Here is a 24,547-nt window from a genome sequence, read left to right on the forward strand (position 1 = left end):
GTGCTTGGGATCCTTGTCTGCTCCCCCTCTTTCCTTTTTATTCCCTATTTTGTTTTTTATATTTTTTACTATACTCAATTTGGCAATTTATCCTAGATAATCCCAAACCCTGCATCTGCTCCTGACGAGTGGTATACTAACCACGAAACGCGTAGAGCTTTCCTATGATGTGACGTCACATTCCCCCATGTTCTACCATCCTACCTGAATACCATCTTTATATCATTATCCACCAATCCATTGTTTACTTATATGTTACCATTACAATCTGGCTTACATTCCTAGATCTATTAAGTTTTATTGTAAGCTCAATGTGTACTATATATTGATTGCAATATAAGGTTTATATGTTACCCATTATTTACTATGCAATTTTATCATTTTATTATACTACCATGTCTTGTTTGCCTTTTGTATTTAATAAACAATGTTTACACTGATTGGTTCATACTATGTTTTGTAGCAGTGTGCCTCACACAAAGTCCCAACCTTTTCCTCTTCTTTTTTTCCCTTTTTTTCCCCAAATAATCAGGGATCACAGTTATTGCCTCATATAAAGTCCCAACGCCAATTCCTTTTCATATTCCCAAAAGTATTGGGACGCCTGCCTTTACACACACATGACCTTTAATGACATCCCAGTCTTAGTCCGGAGGGTTCAATATTGAGTTGGCTCCGCCCTTTGCGGCTATAACAGCTTCACCTCTTCTGGGAAGGCCGTCCACAAGGTTTAGGAGGGTGTCTATGGGAATGTTTGACCATTCTTCCAGAAGAACATTTGTGGGGTCAGGCACTGATGTTGGATGAGAAGGCCTGGCATGCAGTCTCCGCTCTAATTCATCCCAAAGGTGTTATATGGGGTTGAGGTCAGGACTCTGTGCAGGCCAGTCAAGTTCCTCCACCACAAACTCGCTCATCCATGTCTTTATGGACCTTGCTTTGTGCTCCGGTGGGCAGTCATGTTGGAACTAGAAGGGGCCGTCCCCAAACTCCTCCCACAGAGTTGGGAGCATGAAATTGTCCAAAATGTCTTGGTATTCTGACGCCTTAAGAGTTCCCTTCACTGGAACTAAGGGGCCAAGCCCAACCCCTGAAAAACAACCCCCCCACCAAATTTCCCCCCCACACCATGACCTCCCTCCCCCCACACCATAATACCCCCTCCCCCCACATCATAATCCCCCCCTCCACCAATGATTGGACCAGTGCACAAAGCAAGGTCCATAAAGACATGGATGAGCGAGTTTGGGGTGGAGGAACTTGACTGGCCTGCACAGAGTCCTGACCTCAACCCCATAGAACACCTTTGGGATGAATTGGAGCTGAGACTGTGAGCCAGGCCTTCTCATCCAACATCAGTGCCTGACCTCACAAATGCTCTTCTGGAAGAATGGTCAAACATTCCCATAGACACCCTCCTAAACCTTGTGGACGGCCTTCCCAGAAGAGTTGATGCTGTTATAGCTGCAAAGGGCGGAGCCAACTCAATATTGAACCCTCCGGACTAAGACTGGGATGTCATTAAAGGTCATGTGTGTGTGTAAAGGCAGGCGTCCCAATACTTTTGGAAATATAGTGTATATATATAAAGGGCAGAACTTATCTTAAGATTCTCTTCTTACTTCACCCGAATTGTTTCCTTAAAGCGGCACTCCGGCCAAACGGAGCATAAAAAAACATTTGGCCCAGTTATCCGTTATTTAGAAATCATTATGTATGATAAATACATCGAGCGGAATTGTCTAGAATCGATCTGTACATCCCATACATGTGCCAACCAGTCTCTGTTCTACATGTCTAACATATTTCAGGCATTGGAGGCCAAAGGGGCAGCAGTTGTTTAGTGTGCTTACAGGAGGGGGAGAGCACATGGGGGGTGTCCCTGGATGAGGAATCATTATGGGGGGGGGCTCACTGACCAGTAGAGAGGGGGAGAGCACATGGGGGGTGTCTCTGGACAAGGAATCATTATGGGGGGGCTCACAGACCAGTAGAGAGGGGGAGAGCACATGGGGGGTGTCTCTGGACGATGAATCATTAGGGGGGGGCTCACTGACCAGTAGAGAGGGGGAGAGCACATGGGGGGTGTCTCTGGACGATGAATCATTAGGGGGGGGCTCACTGACCAGTAGAGAGGGGGAGAGCACATGGGGGGTGTCCCTGGATGAGGAATCATTATGGGGGGGCTCACTGACCAGTAGAGAGGGGGAGAGCACATGGGGGGTGTCCCTGGATGAGGAATCATTATGGGGGGGGGCTCACTGACCAGTAGAGAGGGGGAGAGCACATGGGGGGTGTCCCTGGATGAGGAATCATTATGGGGGGGCTCACTGACCAGTAGAGAGGGGGAGAGCACATGGGGGGTGTCCCTGGACGATGAATCATTATGGGGGGGGGCTCACTGACCAGTAGAGAGGGGGAGAGCACATGGGGGGTGTCCCTGGACGATTAATCATTATGGGGGGGCTCACTGACCAGTAGAGAGGGGGAGAGCACATGGGGGGTGTCTCTGGACGATGAATCATTAGGGGGGGGCTCACTGACCAGTAGAGAGGGGGAGAGCACATGGGGGGTGTCCCTGGATGAGGAATCATTATGGGGGGGCTCACTGACCAGCAGAGAGGGGGAGAGCACATGGGGGGTGTCTCTGGACGATGAATCATTATGGGGGGGCTCACTGACCAGTAGAGAGGGGGAGAGCACATGGGGGGTGTCCCTGGATGAGGAATCATTATGGGGGGGGGGCTCACTGACCAGTAGAGAGGGGGAGAGCACATGGGGGGTGTCTCTGGACGATGAATCATTAGGGGGGGGCTCACTGACCAGTAGAGAGGGGGAGAGCACATGGGGGGTGTCCCTGGATGAGGAATCATTATGGGGGGGGGGCTCACTGACCAGTAGAGAGGGGGAGAGCACATGGGGGGTGTCTCTGGACGATGAATCATTATGGGGGGGGGGGCTCACTGACCAGTAGAGAGGGGGAGAGCACATGGGGGGTGTCTCTGGACGATGAATCATTATGGGGGGGCTCACTGACCAGTAGAGAGGGGGAGAGCACATGGGGGGTGTCTCTGGACGATGAATCATTAGGGGGGGGGGCTCACTGACCAGTAGAGAGGGGGAGAGCACATGGGGGGTGTCCCTGGATGAGGAATCATTATGGGGGGGCTCACTGACCAGCAGACTGGAGATGGCATGGAGGGGTGCAGGACAGAATAGCGGGGTTACTCTCTGACCATATAGGATGTGTACACCGCTACAGACAATGTTGCCGATGCTGTAAAACAATCACCATACAGAATGTGGATTTTATTACGGAGTTCTTTAATATATATTGTGATTTCTACAGGTTCACCCCCAACCACCGGGACCGGCACCCTTCAGATCACACTTGAAGATGTGAACGATAACGGACCGTATTTGGAATATCGAGACGCCGTATACTGCCTGAAGAGTGCAGACCCCATATCTATTAATATTATTGACAGAGATCTGCCCCCCTTTACAGCCCCATACAGGGCAGAACTGAGCCGCGAAGCTCGTGACAACTGGACAATCAGCATAGAGAATGACAGTAAGTTCCTGCACATCGATCGATTCCTTGTGTTTGTGTGCGCATGCGCAGGGTTCTCATGGCTGGTAGAACATTCTGGATTCATCACATAATTCGATTTATCAGGATTTATGTGATATTTCATTTCAAAAAGACCTTTATTGAGTTTTACATGTCAAATAAATCATATCGGCGCGGCTGAACGTCTCTAAGATATGAGATGAGCGTCTGTCAGGTGCATTGTGGGTGTCATTAGAGGCTGACTTTGTGGCTGAGACCCTCAGTGATCAGAGATATGGAATAGGTGATCTGGTTGTGCCGCACTGAGCTCAGCCGGTGTATTTATTTGTGGTGGGGAGTCTTATGACAGACAGACTGATGAAGGGTGAAAGCTCCGAAACGCGTCGCTGTACGGCGAATATGTAAACCAGCGACGAGCATCGGGCGGCTCCACTTCCGGGTTTGAGTTCCGGCTCCAGCGTTCTCCATGGACCTGTGACCGCGGCTTCTATCCACACACCGCCCATTCCTGTCCGCTACGCCGGGGACCAAGGCTGCGGGTTGTGGGTGACGCTCTGCCACTCCCAGTCCTCTCCAGACTGATGCCGATTGGCCCATTTCATGTCACTCTTGTAACTACAATAATATCTCTTTCACCTGTTTTATCATTTTACACGACGGGCTCTGCGCCTCCTTCCTTTTCATCCCATACAATGCAGGTCCGGCAGTCCTGCATTGTAAGTGAGGATGCCGAGTGCCCACCCCCGAGTGCCCGCCCCCGAGTGCCCGCCCACAACCTGGAGAGAGCTGCCTGCTTGGGTGGGTGGGGGGGGATAAGCTTTTTACTTTTTCTTGCCCCCCCCCACAGACAAAAAACATAATTTAACCCTGAGTTCAGCTTTAACGCCTCTGTCAGGTGTTTATTATAATTTTGTGCTCCTACTGAGGAGAAAACATTCGCTCTCTCATACTAAAACAATAAAAGAACTGCAGATCGTGAATAAAGGAGAACTTGAGCTAAAAAAGATGAACAGCCCATATAAAGATAAAATAAATAGGAAGCTCTAACTACAATACAGAGTCTGGAGCAGTACTTCTTTCCACCACAAGATGTCCTCGCTCTTCCTGGCTGATTGATGACCAGTGTCATCCAATCCACTTCCTCTGAGCCCAGGCTGTCATGGACCCGCCCCCCCAGATCTCATTGTACGGCCCAGGCTCAGGTAAGTACTGCACCACGCACACATTGTGATGTCACAGTGTGAGTACTCTTCATGTTCAGCTGTATGGAGCTGGGGATGAAGAGGAGGTCCCATGACATCACATGAGCCACACCCCCCCTGGAGGTTTCTTAACAAATTACCAGACCGCGCTGCAAAAGTGAACACACCCCAATGAAAGTCTAAAGCCGGATACACACTATACAATTCTCTTTAGATTTTTTTTCCTTTAGATTTACCAAAAAACGTATAATAATATGAGGTCAAACCTTAAGAGTTACTATTTGTATACAATCAGACCGTCCATCGCACGACATGGTTTTGGTAAATCTGAAGGAAATCAGACAACAAAAGTTGTATAGTGTGGGGGGAGGGGGAGGGGGGGGTCTTAGGAGCAAAGCTACATTTTAGACAACAAAATCCTAATGAACAAGAATTCATCTCCAGGTGAGTAATTATCCACCAATCAGGTGTCCAGCAGACAGGTGATTATAAAGGGGCGTTACCTAACAAAGAAAGCCCCTCCCATTTCCTGCTGTCAGCAATGACACCACATGGAAGAGAAAAGTCACCTGACCTGAGAATGAAGAAAAATGACGACAAGAAGATCAGCAAATCTTCACTTCACTCAGAATAACAAAGATGGAAGTTCCACCATCACAGATCTCCAGGAACTTCTCACCTCATCAGGAGCGTCTTCTGAAGAGACGGGTGGAGAAAATCGCCAGACAAGGTCACTGCAGATAGTGAAAGACGTAGAAAGCAAAATTTACTGACACTTTGTAAAAATCAGTGATTTCTTCTACAACTGCCAGTAAATATCGGAGGCTGATCTTTTCATGTTGTTACTTTTTAAGTGTAAATCAAACAAATGACTTTGTTCTGTCAGTAAAGAACGCGGGAGGTTGGCAACCCTGAGAGAAGCCAAACTGGGGTGATTGTTTCCCGTGACACAATACGGGGTACACTGCAGAGGAATGCCATACATGGGTGCACCCATTTATACCGAGCTCTGTATATTGGGGTGTCCTCATTTATACTGAGCTCTGTATATTGGGGTGTCCTCATTTATACTGAGCTCTGTATATTGGGGTGTCCTCATTTATACTGAGCGCTGTATATTGGGGTGTCCTCATTTATACTGAGCTCTGTATATTGGGGTGTCCTCATTTATACCGAGCTCTGTATATTGGGGTGTCCTCATTTATACTGAGCTCTGTATATTGGGGTGTATTCATTTATACTGAGCTCTGTATATTGGGGTGTCCTCATTTATACTGAGCGCTGTATATTGGGGTGTCCTCATTTATACTGGGCTCTGTATATTGGGGTGTCCTCATTTATACTGAGCTCTGTATATTGGGGTGTCCTCATTTATACTGAGCGCTGTATATTGGGGTGTCCTCATTTATACTGAGCGCTGTATATTGGGGTGTCCTCATTTATACTGAGCGCTGTATATTGGGGTGTCCTCATTTATACTGACCGCTGTATATTGGGGTGTCCTCATTTATACTGAGCTCTGTATATTGGGGTGTCCTCATTTATACTGAGCTCTGTATATTGGGGTGTCCTCATTTATACTGAGCTCTGTATATTGGGGTGTCCTCATTTATACTGAGCGCTGTATATTGGGGTGTCCTCATTTATACTGAGCGCTGTATATTGGGGTGTCCTCATTTATACTGAGCGCTGTATATTGGGGTGTCCTCATTTATACTGACCGCTGTATATTGGGGTGTCCTCATTTATACTGAGCTCTGTATATTGGGGTGTCCTCATTTATACTGAGCGCTGTATATTGGGGTGTCCTCATTTATACTGAGCTCTGTATATTGGGGTGTCCTCATTTATACTGAGCGCTGTATATTGGGGTGACCTCATTTATACTGAGCTCTGTATATTGGGGTGTCCTCATTTATACTGAGCTCTGTATATTGGGGTGTCCTCATTTATACTGAGCGCTGTATATTGGGGTGTCCTCATTTATACCGAGCTCTGTATATTGGGGTGTCCTCATTTATACTGAGCTCTGTATATTGGGGTGTCCTCATTTATACTGAGCTCTGTATATTGGGGTGTCCTCATTTATACTGACAGCTGTATATTGGGGTGTCCTCATTTATATTGAGCTCTGTATATTGGGGTGTCCTCATTTATACTGAGCTCTGTATATTGGGGTGTCCTCATTTATACTGAGCGCTGTATATTGGGGTGCATTCATTTATACTGAGCTCTGTATATTGGGTGTCCTCATTTATACTGAGCTCTGTATATTGGGGTGTCCTCATTTATACTGAGCTCTGTATATTGGGGTGTCCTCATTTTTACCGAGCTCTGTATATTGGGGTGTCCTCATTTATACTGAGCTCTGTATATTGGGGTGTCCTCATTTATACTGAGCTCTGTATATTGGGGTGTCCTCATTTATACTGAGCTCTGTATATTGGGGTGTCCTCATTTTTACCGAGCTCTGTATATTGGGGTGTCCTCATTTATACTGAGCTCTGTATATTGGGGTGTCCTCATTTATACTGAGTACTGTATATTGGGGTGTCCTCATTTATACTGAGCTCTGTATATTGGGGTGTCCTCATTTATACTGAGCGCTGTATATTGGGGTGTCCTCATTTATACTGAGCGCTGTATATTGGGGTGTCCTCATTTATACTGAGCGCTGTATATTGGGGTGTCCTCATTTATACTGACCGCTGTATATTGGGGTGTCCTCATTTATACTGGGCTCTGTATATTGGGGTGTCCTCATTTATACTGAGCTCTGTATATTGGGGTGTCCTCATTTATACTGAGCGCTGTATATTGGGGTGTCCTCATTTATACTGAGCGCTGTATATTGGGGTGTCCTCATTTATACTGAGCGCTGTATATTGGGGTGTCCTCATTTATACTGACCGCTGTATATTGGGGTGTCCTCATTTATACTGAGCTCTGTATATTGGGGTGTCCTCATTTATACTGAGCTCTGTATATTGGGGTGTCCTCATTTATACTGAGCTCTGTATATTGGGGTGTCCTCATTTATACTGAGCTCTGTATATTGGGGTGTATTCATTTATACTGAGCTCTGTATATTGGGGTGTCCTCATTTATGCTGAGCTCTGTATATTGGGGTGTCCTCATTTATACTGAGTGCTGTATATTGGGGTGTCCTCATTTATGCTGAGCTCTGTATATTGGGGTGTCCTCATTTATACTGAGTGCTGTATATTGGGGTGTCCTCATTTATACTGGGCTCTGTATATTGGGGTGTCCTCATTTATACTGAGCGCTGTATATTGGGGTGTCCTCATTTATGCTGAGCGCCGTATATTGGGGTGTCCTCATTTATGCTGAGCGCCGTATATTGGGGTGTACTCCTTGTACTGAACTCTGTATATTGGGGTGTCCTCATTTATGCCGAGCTCTGTATATTGGGGTGTCCTCATTTATACTGAGCTCTGTATATTGGGGTGTCCTCATTTATACTGAGCTCTGTATATTGGGGTGAAATCATTTATACTGAGCGCTGTATATTGGGGTGTCCTCATTTATACTGAGCTCTGTATATTGGGGTGTCCTCATTTATACTGAGTACTGTATATTGGGGTGTCCTCATTTATACTGAGCTCTGTATATTGGGTGTCCTCATTTATACTGACTGCTGTATATTGGGGTGTCCTCATTTATATTGAGCTCTGTATATTGGGGTGTCCTCATTTATACTGAGCTCTGTATATTGGGGTGTCCTCATTTATACTGAGCTCTGTATATTGGGGTGTCCTCATTTATACTAAGTGCTGTATATTGGGGTGTCCTCATTTATACTGAGCGCTGTATATTGGGGTGCATTCATTTATACTGAGCTCTGTATATTGGGGTGTCCTCATTTATACTAAGTGCTGTATATTGGGGTGTCCTCATTTATACCGAGCTCTGTATATTGGGGTGTCCTCATTTATACTGAGCTCTGTATATTGGGGTGTATTCATTTATACTGAGCTCTGTATATTGGGGTGTCCTCATTTATACTGAGCTCTGTATATTGGGGTGTCCTCATTTATACTGAGCTCTGTATATTGGGGTGTCCTCATTTATACTGGGCTCTGTATATTGGGGTGTCCTCATTTATACCGAGCTCTGTATATTGGGGTGTCCTCATTTATACTGAGCTCGGTATATTGGGGTGTCCTCATTTATACTGAGCTCTGTATATTGGGGTGTATTCATTTATACTGAGCTCTGTATATTGGGGTGTCCTCATTTATGCTGAGCTCTGTATATTGGGGTGTATTCATTTATACTGAGCTCTGTATATTGGGGTGTCCTCATTTATACTGAGTGCTGTATATTGGGGTGTCCTCATTTATACTGAGCTCTGTATATTGGGGTGTCCTCATTTATACTGAGCTCTGTATATTGGGGTGTCCTCATTTATACTGAGCTCTGTATATTGGGGTATCCTCATTTATACTGAGCGCTGTATATTGGGGTGTCCTCATTTATGCTGAGCTCTGTATATTGGGGTGTCCTCATTTATACTGGGCTCTGTATATTGGGGTGTCCTCATTTATACTGAGCGCTGTATATTGGGGTGTCCTCATTTATGCTGAGCGCCGTATATTGGGGTGTCCTCATTTATGCTGAGCGCCGTATATTGGGGTGTCCTCATTTATACTGAGCTCTGTATATTGGGGTGTCCTCATTTATACTGAGCTCTGTATATTGGGGTGTCCTCATTTATACTGAGCTCTGTATATTGGGGTGTATTCATTTATACTGAGCTCTGTATATTGGGGTGTCCTCATTTATGCTGAGCTCTGTATATTGGGGTGTATTCATTTATACTGAGCTCTGTATATTGGGGTGTCCTCATTTATACTGAGTGCCGTATATTGGGGTGTCCTCATTTATACTGAGCTCGGTATATTGGGGTGTCCTCATTTATACTGAGCTCTGTATATTGGGGTGTATTCATTTATACTGAGCTCTGTATATTGGGGTGTCCTCATTTATGCTGAGCTCTGTATATTGGGGTGTATTCATTTATACCGAGCTCTGTATATTGGGGTGTCCTCATTTATACCGAGCTCTGTATATTGGGGTATCCTCATTTATACTGAGCTCTGTATATTGGGGTGTCCTCATTTATACTAAGTGCTGTATATTGGGGTGTCCTCATTTATACCGAGCTCTGTATATTGGGGTGTCCTCATTTATACTGAGCTCTGTATATTGGGGTGTATTCATTTATACTGAGCTCTGTATATTGGGGTGTCCTCATTTATACTGAGCTCTGTATATTGGGGTGTCCTCATTTATACTGAGCTCTGTATATTGGGGTGTCCTCATTTATACTGGGCTCTGTATATTGGGGTGTCCTCATTTATACCGAGCTCTGTATATTGGGGTGTCCTCATTTATACTGAGCTCTGTATATTGGGGTGTCCTCATTTATACTGAGCTCTGTATATTGGGGTGTATTCATTTATACTGAGCTCTGTATATTGGGGTGTCCTCATTTATGCTGAGCTCTGTATATTGGGGTGTATTCATTTATACTGAGCTCTGTATATTGGGGTGTCCTCATTTATACTGAGTGCTGTATATTGGGGTGTCCTCATTTATACTGAGCTCTGTATATTGGGGTGTCCTCATTTATACTGAGCTCTGTATATTGGGGTGTCCTCATTTATACTGAGCTCTGTATATTGGGGTGTATTCATTTATACTGAGCTCTGTATATTGGGGTGTCCTCATTTATGCTGAGCTCTGTATATTGGGGTGTCCTCATTTATACTGGGCTCTGTATATTGGGGTGTCCTCATTTATACTGAGCGCTGTATATTGGGGTGTCCTCATTTATGCTGAGCGCCGTATATTGGGGTGTCCTCATTTATGCTGAGCGCCGTATATTGGGGTGTCCTCATTTATACTGAGTGCCGTATATTGGGGTGTCCTCATTTATACTGAGCTCGGTATATTGGGGTGTCCTCATTTATACTGAGCTCTGTATATTGGGGTGTATTCATTTATACTGAGCTCTGTATATTGGGGTGTCCTCATTTATGCTGAGCTCTGTATATTGGGGTGTATTCATTTATACCGAGCTCTGTATATTGGGGTGTCCTCATTTATACCGAGCTCTGTATATTGGGGTATCCTCATTTATACTGAGCGCTGTATATTGGGGTGTCCTCATTTATACTGAGCTCTGTATATTGGGGTGTCCTCATTTATACTGAGCGCTGTATATTGGGGTGTCCTCATTTATACTGAGCTCTGTATATTGGGGTGTATTCATTTATGCTGAGCTCTGTATATTGGGGTGTCCTCATTTATGCTGAGCTCTGTATATTGGGGTGTCCTCATTTATACTGAGTGCTGTATATTGGGGTGTCCTCATTTATGCTGAGCTCTGTATATTGGGGTGTCCTCATTTATACTGAGTGCTGTATATTGGGGTGTCCTCATTTATACTGGGCTCTGTATATTGGGGTGTCCTCATTTATACTGAGCGCTGTATATTGGGGTGTCCTCATTTATGCTGAGCGCCGTATATTGGGGTGTCCTCATTTATGCTGAGCGCCGTATATTGGGGTGTACTCCTTGTACTGAACTCTGTATATTGGGGTGTCCTCATTTATGCCGAGCTCTGTATATTGGGGTGTCCTCATTTATGCTGAGCATTCTATATAATATACACACAACAAGGAGGGAGGGGGTCAAACACACTGGAATGTTGCGGTGATATTTTGTAGTGTGTATATTATTTCTCTCTTTGAGTAATTGTTGCTTTTTTTTGTACAGAATTTCTGATTAAACCAATCAGGGAACTGGCTGAAGAGATCTATAATATACCCGTCACCCTCGTCGATGTCGGGGATATGAAAAACACAACTACATTGAGTATGCAAGTGTGCCAATGTACAGCCGAGAATACCTGTGACAAGACATTGGCTGGAGGCCTGGGCATCCCTGTCATCCTGGGCATCCTCGGGGGCACCCTGGCTCTTCTCAGTAAGTAGTATTAGTGCTCGGGGGAGGGGCGGCTCGGACAAGCTAAACATTCCCTTAGAGAAAGAAAATTTGTGAGGGGGGGGTCTCCTAGGAGAGCCCTCAACATTGGAGAATAGTAGTCCGGTACCCCATCTAATTACTAAACTATAGAAGGACTATAACCAAAAGGGTAAAAAAAAATGTATCAAAATATTTATTGTACAAGATAAAAAAAATAAACAAGAACCAACAAAATGACATGAAGAAAACACAAATTTGTTTCTTCTTATGCCCCGTACACACGGTCAGATATTCCGACGGAAAATGTCCGATCGGAGCGTGTTGTCGGAAATTCCGACCGTGTGTGGGCTCCATCGGACATTTTCCATCGGATTTTCCGACACACAAAGTTGGAGAGCAGGAGATAAAATTTTCCGACAACAAAATCCGTTGTCGGAAATTCCGATCGTGTGTACACAAATCCGACGGACAAAGTGCCACGCATGCTCAGAATAAATAAAGAGATGAAAGCTATTGGCCACTGCCCCGTTTATAGTCCCGACGTACATGTTTTACGTCACCGCGTTTAGAATGATCGGATTTTCCGACAACTTTGTGTGACTGTGTGTATGCAAGACAAGTTTGAGCCAACATCCGTCGGAAAAAATCCTAGGATTTTGTTGTCGGAATGTCCGAACAAAGTCCGACCGTGTGTACGCCCTATATGTGTTGATTCTCCGCACTCTAATCGGGGATGAGAAACGCGCTTGAACTTCGGCGCAGGTTCACAGGAACATAATCCGCTTCTTCAGGAGACGATCACCTGGTCATACACTAGAATGTACAATATATATATATATCAGATTACAATCATATTTTGGCGCTCGGTATAAGGGCTCAATAATCTTTTGCCACATCCCTTCCGATCAATACAAAGTCATATAGATGTACGGTCTTCATACAGTCAGCCGCTGCCACCTGCTGGTCAGATGGAATAGTACACATACCCCCATCAGGGGGACTAAAATCCCAATTGTGTGTTTTATGTGAATATCTGAAATGATAGCCCAGCGGTAAGGACAGCGCACACTGCAAATATATATAATATCAGGTTCTGATGTCAAATAAAAGCATCTTCCTCCAGTTATCTATAGATTTGTAATCCTTGTACATTTCTCCCCCATAGTACTGATATTACCTTTTCTGCTGTTTATGAAGAAGCCACTTCTGCCTCCTGAAGACAAAACGCGTCAGCAAGAAGGTGGTGGAGAGGAGAATCGGGTACGACACATTCGGGTTTATTGCTGAAACTCCGTTAACCGGCAAATCTCTGGAGGTCTACGGCAGATTAATGGCGGTGCCGTGTTTAACCATTTCATCCCCCCCCCTGTAATCCCCCCTATGGGTCAGACCAAATGTTTACTTCTTGTTTATTCATCTTCTATTATCTGTTTATCTCTCCCCCCTCCCCCCCATTATTCACCAATAACATCCTCATTACATAAGATTACAAAGTAACAGACGTTGTTGTTTAGAACAGACACGTCTTTCCTTCTCCTGAGGGCCCATTCACACGATCTGCAGATATAATATCGCCCCATTCTGCTCCCGCATGTCAGACGCTCCACGCACTCCGCTTCTCTGCTGACCCCTCGTCCCCTCACTGCTGACCCCTCGTCCCCTCACTGCTGACCCCTGTCCCCTCACTGCTGACCCCTCGTCCCCTCACTGCTGACCCCTGTCCCCTCACTGCTGACCCCTGTCCCCTCACTGCTGACCCCTCGTCCCCTCACTGCTGACCCCTGTCCCCTCACTGCTGACCCCTCGTCCCCTCACTGCTGACCCCTCGTCCCCTCACTGCTGACCCCTGTCCCCTCACTGCTGACCCCTCGTCCCCTCACTGCTGACCCCTGTCCCCTCACTGCTGGCCCCTCGTCCCCTCACTGCTGACCCCTCATCCCCTCACTGCTGACCCCTCGTCCCCTCACTGCTCACTGCTGACCCCTCGTCCCCTCACTGCTGACCCCTCGTCCCCTCACTGCTGACCCCTCGTCCCCTCACTGCTGACCCCTGTCCCCTCACTGCTGACCCCTCGTCCCCTCACTGCTGACCCCTCGTCCCCTCACTGCTGGCCCCTCGTCCCCTCACTGCTGGCCCCTCGTCCCCTCACTGCTGGCCCCTCGTCCCCTCACTGCTGACCCCTGTCCCCTCACTGCTGACCCCTGTCCCCTCACTGCTGACCCCTGTCCCCTCACTGCTGACCCCTCGTCCCCTCACTGCTGACCCCTGTCCCCTCACTGCTGACCCCTCATCCCCTCACTGCTGACCCCTCGTCCCCTCACTGCTCACTACTGACCCCTCGTCCCCTCACTGCTGACCCCTCGTCCCCTCACTGCTGACCCCTCGTCCCCTCACTGCTGACCCCTCGTCCCCTCACTGCTGGCCCCTCGTCCCCTCACTGCTGGCCCCTCGTCCCCTCACTGCTGACCCCTCATCCCCTCACTGCTGACCCCTCGTCCCCTCACTGCTGACCCCTCGTCCCCTCACTGCTGTCCCCTCACTGCTGACCCCTCGTCCCCTCACTGCTGTCCCCTCACTGCTGATCCCTCGTCCCCTCACTGCTGACCCCTCGTCCCCTCACTGCTGGCCCCTCGTCCCCTCACTGCTGACCCCTCGTCCCCTCACTGCTGGCCCCTCGTCCCCTCACTGCTGACCCCTCGTCCCCTCACTGCTGACCCCTGTCCCCTCACTGCTGACCCCTCGTCCCCTCACTGCTGACCCCTGTCCCCTCACTGCTGACCCCTCGTTCCCTCACTGCTGACCCCTCGTCCCCTCACTGCTGACCCCTGTCCCCTCACTGCTGACCCCTCGTCCCCTCACTGCTGACCCCTCGTCCCCTCACTGCTGGCCCCTCGTCCCCTCACTGCTGACCCCTGTCCCCTCACTGCTGACCCCTCGTCCCCTCACTGCTGACCCCTGTCCCCTCACTGCTGATCCCTCGTCCCCTCACTGCTGACCCCTCGTCCCCTCACTGCTGGCCCCTCGTCCCCTCACTGCTGACCCCTCGTCCCCTCACTGCTGACCCCTCGTCCCCTCACTGCTGTCCCCTCACTGCTGACCCCTCGTCCCCTCACTGCTGTCCCCTCACTGCTGACCCCTCGTCCCCTCACTGCTGACCCCTCGTCCCCTCACTGCTGACCCCTCGTCCCCTCACTGCTGGCCCCTCGTCCCCTCACTGCTGGCCCCCTCGTCCCCTCACTGCTGTCCCCTCACTGCTGACCCCTGTCCCCTCACTGCTGATCCCTGTCCCCTCACTGCTGACCCCTCGTCCCCTCACTGCTGACCCCTCGTCCCCTCACTGCTGGCCCCTCGTCCCCTCACTGCTGGCCCCTCGTCCCCTCACTGCTGGCCCCTCGTCCCCTCACTGCTGACCCCTCGTCCCCTCACTGCTGGCCCCTCGTCCCCTCACTGCTGGCCCCTCGTCCCCTCACTGCTGATCCCTCGTCCCCTCACTGCTGACCCCTCGTCCCCTCACTGCTGACCCCTCGTCCCCTCACTGCTGGCCCCTCGTCCCCTCACTGCTGTCCTCTCACTGCTGACCCCTCGTCCCCTCACTGCTGACCCCTCGTCCCCTCACTGCTGACCCCTCGTCCCCTCACTGCTGACCCCTGTCCCCTCACTGCTGACCCCTGTCCCCTCACTGCTGACCCCTCGTCCCCTCACTGCTGACCCCTGTCCCCTCACTGCTGACCCCTGTCCCCTCACTGCTGACCCCTGTCCCCTCACTGCTGACCCCTTGTCCCCTCACTGCTGACCCCTCGTCCCCTCACTGCTGACCCCTCGTCCCCTCACTGCTGACCCCTCGTCCCCTCACTGCTGACCCCTCGTCCCCTCACTGCTGGCCCCTCGTCCCCTCACTGCTGTCCCCTCACTGCTGACCCCTGTCCCCTCACTGCTGACCCCTCACTGCTGACCCCTGTCCCCTCACTGCTGACCCCTGTCCCCTCACTGCTGACCCCTGTCCCCTCACTGCTGACCCCTCATCCCCTCACTGCTCTCCTCTGTCCCCTCACTGCTGACCCCTCGTCCCCTCACTGCTGACCCCTGTCCCCTCACTGCTGACCCCACGTCCCCTCACTGCTGACCCCTCGTCCCCTCACTGCTGACCGCTCGTCCCCTCACTGCTGACCCCTGTCCCCTCACTGCTGACCCCTGAAGTGGTCTCTCTGCACAGCTCCAGTATTTGTTCCACCCAGTCGGAGTTCCTCAAATGGGAAGCAGCATTTTGCTGTTGTCTTTGAGACACTTCCTGCCCTTACCCCAGGAACACTTCCTGCCCTTACCTCGGGGACACTCCCTGCCCTTACCCCAGGACACTTCCTGCCCTTACCCCAGGAACACTTCCTGCCCTTACCTCGGGGACACTTCCTGCCCTTACCCCGGGACACTTCTTACCCTTACCCCGGGGACACTTCCTGCCCTTACCCCAGGGACACTTCCTGCCCTTACCCCGGGAACACTTCCTGCCCTTACCCGGGAACACTTCCTGCCCTTACCCCGGGGACACCTCCTGCCCTTACCCCAGGGACACTTCCTGCCCTTACCCCGGGACACTTCCTGCCCTTACCCCGGGACACTACCTGCCCTTACCCTGGGGACACTTCCTGTCCTTACCTAGGGGACACTTCCTGCCCTTACCTCAGGACACTTCCTGCCCTTACCCCGGGACACTTCCTGCCCTTACCCTGGGGACACTTCCTGCCCTTACCCCGGGACACTTCTTGCCCTTACCTCGGGGACACTTCCTGCCCTTACCCCGGGACACTTCTTACCCTTACCCCGGGGACACTTCCTGCCCTTACGCCAGGGACACTTCCTGCCCTTACCCCGGGAACACTTCCTGCCCTTACCCGGGAACACTTCCTGCCCTTACCCCGGGGACACCTCCTGCCCTTACCCCAGGGACACTTCCTGCCCTTACCCCGGGACACTTCCTGCCCTTACCCTGGGGACACTTCCTGTCCTTACCTAGGGGACACTTCCTGCCCTTACCTCAGGACACTTCCTGCCCTTACCCCGGGACACTTCCTGCCCTTACCCTGGGGACACTTCCTGCCCTTACCCCGGGACACTTCTTGCCCTTACCTTGGGGACACTTCCTGCCCTTACCCCGGGACACTTCTTACCCTTACCCCGGGGACACTTCCTGCCCTTACCTCGGGGACACTTCCCGCCCTTACCCCGGGGACACTTCCCGCCCTTACCCCGGGGACACTTCCCGCCCTTACCCCGGGGACACTTCCCGCCCTTACCTCGGGGACACTTCCCGCCCTTACCCCGGGGACACTTCTTGCCCTTACCTTGGGGACACTTCCTGCCCTTACCTTGGGGACATTTCTTGCCCTTACCCCGGGGACACTTCCTGCCCTTACCTCGGGGACACTTCCCGCCCTTACCCCGGGGACACTTCCCGCCCTTACCCCGGGGACACTTCCCGCCCTTACCTCGGGGACACTTTCCGCCCTTACCCCGGGGACACTTCTTGCCCTTACCTTGGGGACACTTCCTGCCCTTACCTTGGGGACATTTCTTGCCCTTACCCCGGGGACACTTCCTGCCCTTACCCCGGGGACACTTCCTGCCCTTACCCCGGGACACTTCCTGCCCTTACCCCGGGGACACTTCCCGCCCTTACCTTGGGGACACTTACTGCCCTTACCTTGGGGACACTTCCTGCCCTTACCTTGGGGACATTTCTTGCCCTTACCCCGGGGACACTTCCTGCCCTTACCCCGGGGACACTTCCTGCCCTTACCCCGGGGACACTTCCTGCCCTTACCCCGGGGACACTTCCTGCCCTTACCCCGGGACACTTCCTGCCCTTACCCCGGGGACACTTCCTGCCCTTACCCCGGGGACACTTCCTGTCCTTACCTCGGGGACACTTCCTGCCCTTACCCTGGGGACACTTCCTGCCCTTACCCCGGGGACACTTCTTGCCCTTACCTCGGGGACACTTCCTGCCCTTACCCCGGGACACTTCTTACCCTTACCCCGGGGACACTTCCTGCCCTTACCTCGGGGACACTTCCTGCCCTTACCCCGGGGACACTTCCTGCCCTTACCCCGGGGACACTTCCTGCCCTTACCCCGGGACACTTCCTGCCCTTACCCCAGGGACACTTCCTGCCCTTACCTCGGGGACACTTCCTGCCCTCACCCCAGAGACACTTCCTGCCCTTACCCTGGGGACACTTCCTGCCCTTACACCGGGACACTTCTTGCCCTTACCTCGGGGACACTTCCTGCCCTTACCCCAGGACACTTCCTGCCCTTACCTTGGGGACACTTCCTGCCCTTACCTTGGGGATACTTCCTGCCCATACCCGGGACACTTCTTGCCCTTACCCCGGGACACCGACCCAGAGCTGTCTCTCTGCTCTTCCTCCTCATCATTATTTAGATCAGCAATTCTCTCTTTAAGCCTAATTTTTACTTTCATTTCAGTGAATTTACCAGATCATTCCACTAAGAGAAGTAAAAAAGGTTTTCTCACATCTTCTAGAAGAACCAGAACTGAACTTTATTTTTACCCCCCAGGGTTTTGAACTTGGCCAGTTTCACCGTGGTCTTGATACCCGCCCTGAGGTCATTCCTAATATCGCACCAACATTCATGCCGGCTCCTCAGTACCAGCCAAGACCAGCCAATCCCGATGTGATTGGAAACTTAATTGAGGAGGTAAGTAGTCGTACTTTCAGCTTCATCTGTAGAAGTGTACAGTGCATGGAGAAGCAGTACAGCCTCCTGTTGGGTTTCCTATCACATCCCAGAGCAGAGGGAGGAGGGGCCCGCCATGTGTTAGTGTTCAATTATAAACAGCCAAAATCGGGATCTCGCACTTTGCATACAATAGACGGTATAAATGGCCTCATTATACATCAGACAATGGACTGTATCCAGCAAAGAGTTCTTATCCTGAAAGCCGAACTCTGGACTCCTCCGTCCCATCCCAGGAATATGCTGTTTTCTTATTAATGGTACAGTATCTCTCAAAAGTCAGTACACCCCTAAGTGAAAATCTCCAAATTGGGCCCAAAGTGTCAATATTTTGTGTGGTCACCATTATTTTCCAGCACCGCCTTAACCCTCTTGGACATGGAGGTCACCAGAGCTTCACAGGTTGTCACTGGAGTCCTCTTCCCCTCCTCCATGATGACATCACAGAGCTGGTGGATGTTGGAGACCTTGCGCTCCTCCACCTTCCGTTTGAGGATGTCCCACAGATGATCAATAGGGTTTAGGTCTGGAGACATGCTTGGCCAGTCCATCACCTTTACCCTCAGCTTCTTTATCAAGGCAGTGGTGGTCTTGGAGGTGTGTTTGGGGTGGTTATCATGTTGGAATACTGCCCTGCGGTCCAGTCTCTGAAGGGAGGGGATCATGCTCTGCTTCAGTATGTCACAGTACATGTTGGCATTCATGGTCCCCTCAATGATCTGTAGCCCCCCAGTGCCGGCAGCACTCATGCAGCCCCAGACCATGACACTCCCACCACCATGCTTGACTGTAGACAAGACACACTTGTCTTTGTCCTCCTCACCTGGTTGCCCCCACACACGCTTGTCACCATCTGAACCAAATACGTTTATCTTGGTCTCATCAGACCACAGGACATGGTTCCAGTAATCCATCTCCTTAGTCTGCTTGTCTTCAGCAGACTGTTTGTGGACTTTCTTGTACATCATCTTTAGAAGAGGCTTCCTTCTGGGATGACAGCCATGCAGACCAATTTGATGCAGTGTGCGGCGTATGGTCTGAGCACTGACAGGCTGACCCCCCACCCCTACAACCTCTGCAGCAATGCTGGCAGCACTCATACATCTATTTCCCAAAGACAACCTCTGGATATGAAGCTGATCACGTGACCTCAACTTCTTTGGTGGACCATGGCGAGGCCTGTTCTGAGGGGAACCTGTCCTGTTATACCGCTGTATGGTCTTGGCCACTGTGCTGCAGCTCAGTTTCAGGGTCTTGGCAATCTTCTTATAGCCTAGGCCATCTTTATGTAGAGCAACAATTCTTTTCTTCAGATCCTCAGAGAGTTCTTTGCCATGAGGTGCCATGTTGTACTTCCAGTGACCAGTATGAGAGAGTGAGAGCGATAACACCAAATTTAACACACCTGCTCCCCATTCACACCTGAGACCTTGTAACACTAACGAGTCACATGACACCGGGGAGGGAAAATGGCTAATTGGGCCCAATTTGGACATTTTCACTTAGGGGTGTACTGACTTTTGTTGCCAGCGGTTTAGACAATAATGGCTGTGTAAAAAAATATATAGTGATTGCGCAGGTGAAAAAATAAAATGTATTAAAGCCGAGTTCCACCCATTTAAAAGTCAGCTACAAAAAGTGTATCTGCTGACTTTTAATAATCGGACACTCACCTGCCCCGCGGTCCAGCGATGTGGGTACACGAAGCCCCGCTCCTCCCGCTCCTCTCCCCGGCATTCTAACTGTGGATGCCCAGCTGTGGTGTACTGCACATGCACGAGCCGCGATATGTGCTGTGATTGGCCTGACAATCTCCTGGGACCTGTGACGTGTCCCAGAAGATTGCAGGGAGGGGGGAGAGGTGATTTTCCGTCCGGCGCCGGGGGAGGAAGTGGGAGCCCACTCCCCCCCCCCCAAAAAAAATGACATGCCATATGTGACATGTCAGTCGGAGGGTCATCAGCACTTAAAGCGGAAGTTCCATTTTTGGGTGGAACTCCCTTTAAGAGAAAGCAGTTGGCAATCACATAACAGAACATTTGTGTATAAACAATAAAAAACAGAAATTGCAGCTCTATGTAAATATCAAACAAATAAATGGCAGTGATGAAATAGAAATAATGAATAGCAGTGATCAGTCCATTAAAGTGTTCCTAATGATATGAGAAAACAGTCCTTTGCAGTTGTGTCTCAAAAGTGAGGAAAATTCGCCACATAGTATAAAACCGTGATGGTTTATTGAAAATATAAAATGTCACAAATCCAACAAGGCATTGATAGAATGAGCCTGGATAAAAAACAATCTGCAGATCGCAATACAAACTAGCATGGTGTGACTGAGCATAAGCACCACCCTAATAGTTTCGTCATAAATGACGTCATGGTGTGACTAGCATGGTGTGACTGAGCATAAACACCACCCTAATAGTTTCGTCATAAATGACGTCATCGGGGGTGTGGAGTTCATGTCGAGACCCACGCTATTTAACAGGTTCATAGCGGACAGAGTGCAGCTGATCTAATGCATTAATCATCTCAATTAAAATGGGTGACCCAACCCTATTGTGATAAAATGGGTTGGTCACAGAAAAAAAAATCACTCGCTGTGTCAATGGAATTATTATGGTTATTTTGAGGGGACAGTAAATTTACACTGTTATACAAGCTGTACACTCACTACTTTACATTGTAGACAAGTGTCATTTCTTCAGTGTTGTCACATGAAAAGATAGAAGAGAAGATTTACACAAATGTGAGGGGTGTACTTACTTTTGTGAGATACTGTAAGTACATTAATTAGAAAACAACATATTAACAGGATGGGGCCGTCAGGATGGGACCTTACTTTTGCCAGATACTGTACCTTTATCCAAAATCATCAGGCCAGTCCTCTTCCTCTCCTGGTCATGTGACAGGCTGGTCCTCTTCCTCTCCTGGTCATGTAAAAGGCCAGTCCTCTTCCTCTCCTGGTCATGTGACAGGCCGGTCCTCTTCCTCTCCTGGTCATGTGACAGGCTGGTCCTCTTCCTCTCCTGGTCATGTGACAGGCCAGTCCTCTTCCTCTCCTGGTCATGTGACAGGCCGGTCCTCTTCCTCTCCTGGTCATGTGAAAGGCCGGTCCTCTTCCTCTCCTGGTCATGTGACAGGCCGTCCTCTTCCTCTCCTGGTCATGTAAAAGGCCAGTCCTCTTCCTCTCCTGGTCATGTGACAGGCTGGTCCTCTTCCTCTCCTGGTCATGTGATAGGCCGGTCCTCTTCCTCTCCTGGTCATGTGACAGGCCGATCCTCTTCCTCTCCTGGCTCTGGTGGATGCAGAAAGGAGTGTGATGCTCTTTGTATCATTACAATGTGAGCGCAGGGAGAGGGATGACGCCTACTCAGGGGGGATGTCCTTGGTGCTCTGCACTCACAGTATGTCCTCAGTCCTCCAGTTTTATGGGATGTTAGTGGCTGAGATAGCATGGCAGCTTACATGTTCCTTGAGCTCAGGAATCCGAGAAAAACAGTTCACCATATAAGACCTAAAGAGTAGGGATTATGTCCCTGAGGGGTGCGCTCTCACTGTGCAGTGTGAATGCTGCATCCTCTATATAAATGGAGATCCACATTCACAGAGACTGCAAGAGAACCGACACAAAATGCTGAATTCACAAACCTAATGCAGGATAAGGATCCTTCTTCTGTTTGTATCAAATTCCAATGAGATTTCAAATAAAAGTCACATGGCTAATACAAACCCCTCCCCCTTGTGTGAGAGCTTTGTGAAATAGACCCGTTGTGTTGTAGAAGTATACGGATTATGTGATCCACCTTAAAGTGTATCTGTACCCAGGAGAAAAAAATGTTTGCCCGCCATAAGACAGGGAGTGTGTCAAGACTTCATATTCTAGCAGGGAACAATGTAACTGATAACTTCCTGTACTTTCTGCCTCTGGACATTTATCAGCTCACAAGATTTCTGTCTGGATGATTGACTGTTTTTTCCTTTTGTATTTGTCAGATACAATAAAAAGAATGTAAAAAATGACCGCATGGACCCATCCCCCCCTCTCCATACAATTCACTACTAATGTTGGACTATGAAGGTAGCGGGTCGGAAGCCGCCTCTCTCAGCTCCCTGCACTCCTCCAGCTCTGGTGGGGATCAGGATTACAGCGCTCTGAATGACTGGGGGCCTCACCAAGCTGGCCGACATGTACGGAGGAGACGAGGACTAATCTGCGCACCGTAACCCTTCAGGAACTGTCAGTGCCGCCATCCCATAGCACTGTGAGGAAAGAATCCCCCCCCCCCCCCCTTACAATAATCCAATTTTGTTGCTTTGCAGCCTAAAATTAAGACAGACACAGTTTTCGTTTTATCCCGCTGTATTTACTCCGTGCAACTTATACCATCCGAGTGAAAGATAGAACACCGACATGTCAGAGAAATCAGAATCACTGAGTTGGAGGAGGAGGAGGGATCCCCCCTCTCCTTCTGTCAGTATTTTGTTGGACCCTTTTACTGTAATTCCAGCCTTTAGTCTGTTGGGATTTGTCTCTACTAACTTTGTACATCTAGACTTTGCAATATTTGTTCGCTCGTCTTTTCAGAACAGTTTGGGTTCATCTGCATTGGATGGTGAGCATTTGTGAACTGCAGTCTTCAATCCTTCCACAGATTTTCAATGAGGTTTAAGTCTGGGCTCTGACTAGTCCATGCAAGGACATTCCCCGCCTTCTCCTCCAACCACTGTGTGCTCATTGGAGGACATTCCCCGCCTTCTCCTCCAACCACTGTGTGCTCATCTATCCTGACAAGTGCTCCAGTCCCTGCTAAAGAGAAACACCCCATAGCAGGATATTGCCACCCTCTTTCCGTTGCCGCCATCTTGCTACACCCCGCACTCCTCCATTGTAAGGATACACTGAGAAGGGGGAAAGCGGACATCTTGTTCCACCCACCGGAGTTTTGCATTTTACACTTATTTTTAACAGTAAAGTGAGTTTATATAGTGAAATACAGTAATTACAACTCTGTCTGGTTAGATGTTGAATTTTAAAAGCAGCGGCAAGCTGATCATCTGACAGGTTTGCTAATCTGACAGAAGTTTGCTGCTTTTAAAATTCAATATCTAACCAGTTTGGTTCTTGGTGACTATGGTCCCAGCTGAGATCATTGACAAGATTCTCCCATGTAGTTCTGGGCTGATTCCTCACCGTTCTCATGATCATTGAACCTCCACGAGGTGAGATCTTGTATGGAGCCCCAGACCGAGGGAGATCGATCGTTATTTTGTGTTTCTTCCATTTGTGAATAATCCCACCAACTGTTGTCACCTCTCACCAAGCTGCTTGGCGATGGTCTTGTAGCCCATTCCAGCCTTGTGTAGGTCTACAATCTTCTCCCCGACATCCTTGGACAGCTCTTTGGTCTTGGTGGAGAGATTGGAATCTGATTGCTTCTGTGGACAGGTGTCTTTTATACAGGTAACAAGCTGAGATTAGGAGCACTCCCTTTAAAAGAGAAAGACAGAGAGTGCTCCTAATCTCAGCTCATTTCCTGTATAGAAGACACCTGGGAGCCAGAAATCTTGCTGATTGATCGGGGATCAAATACTTATTTCACTCATTAAAATGCAAATCAATTTATAACTTTTTTGAAATGCGTTTTTCAGGATATTTTTATTATTATTCTCTCACTGTTATAATAAACCGACCAATAAAATTATAGATAAAACCTTGTGAGCTGCTATATAGTACCAAAAAGCTTCCGGCACTTCCAAAATATGTGAAAATACAAAATGATACAAAATAAGTGCAGCGCTATACCAACAATCGAATGTGCGTATACAAAACTATATCCAATGTGCATATACAAAAACTATATATATAAAAAAGTGCAATATGCTGTAAATTTCCTGATACTATGCAAAAAAAATAATTGTATGCCTTAGAATTAGCAATAAAGTGCAATATACTCCTTATTACACACAGTGTCCTTATAAATTACAATCAATC

At 49.1% G+C, this 24,547-nt stretch overlaps 1 protein-coding gene across 1 annotated transcript in view; it reads left to right on the top strand.

Annotated features, from left to right (window-relative positions):
- LOC141112874 (cadherin-1-like) overlaps nt 1-24,318 on the top strand; it is a 75,880-nt gene extending 51,562 nt beyond the window's left edge. Inside the window, exons 12-16 of the mRNA XM_073605977.1 lie at nt 3,350-3,574; nt 11,581-11,790; nt 12,956-13,050; nt 18,370-18,510; nt 22,549-24,318. Coding sequence (XP_073462078.1) covers nt 3,350-3,574; nt 11,581-11,790; nt 12,956-13,050; nt 18,370-18,510; nt 22,549-22,557 — 680 coding nt within the window. The 3' untranslated portion in view covers nt 22,558-24,318. The remainder of the gene's footprint in view (nt 1-3,349; nt 3,575-11,580; nt 11,791-12,955; nt 13,051-18,369; nt 18,511-22,548) is intronic.
- The last annotated feature ends 229 nt before the right edge of the window (nt 24,319-24,547 follow it).

The sequence above is a fragment of the Aquarana catesbeiana genome, linkage group LG11, assembly GCF_042186555.1.
Source record: "Aquarana catesbeiana isolate 2022-GZ linkage group LG11, ASM4218655v1, whole genome shotgun sequence".
Classification (NCBI taxonomy): domain Eukaryota; kingdom Metazoa; phylum Chordata; class Amphibia; order Anura; family Ranidae; genus Aquarana; species Aquarana catesbeiana.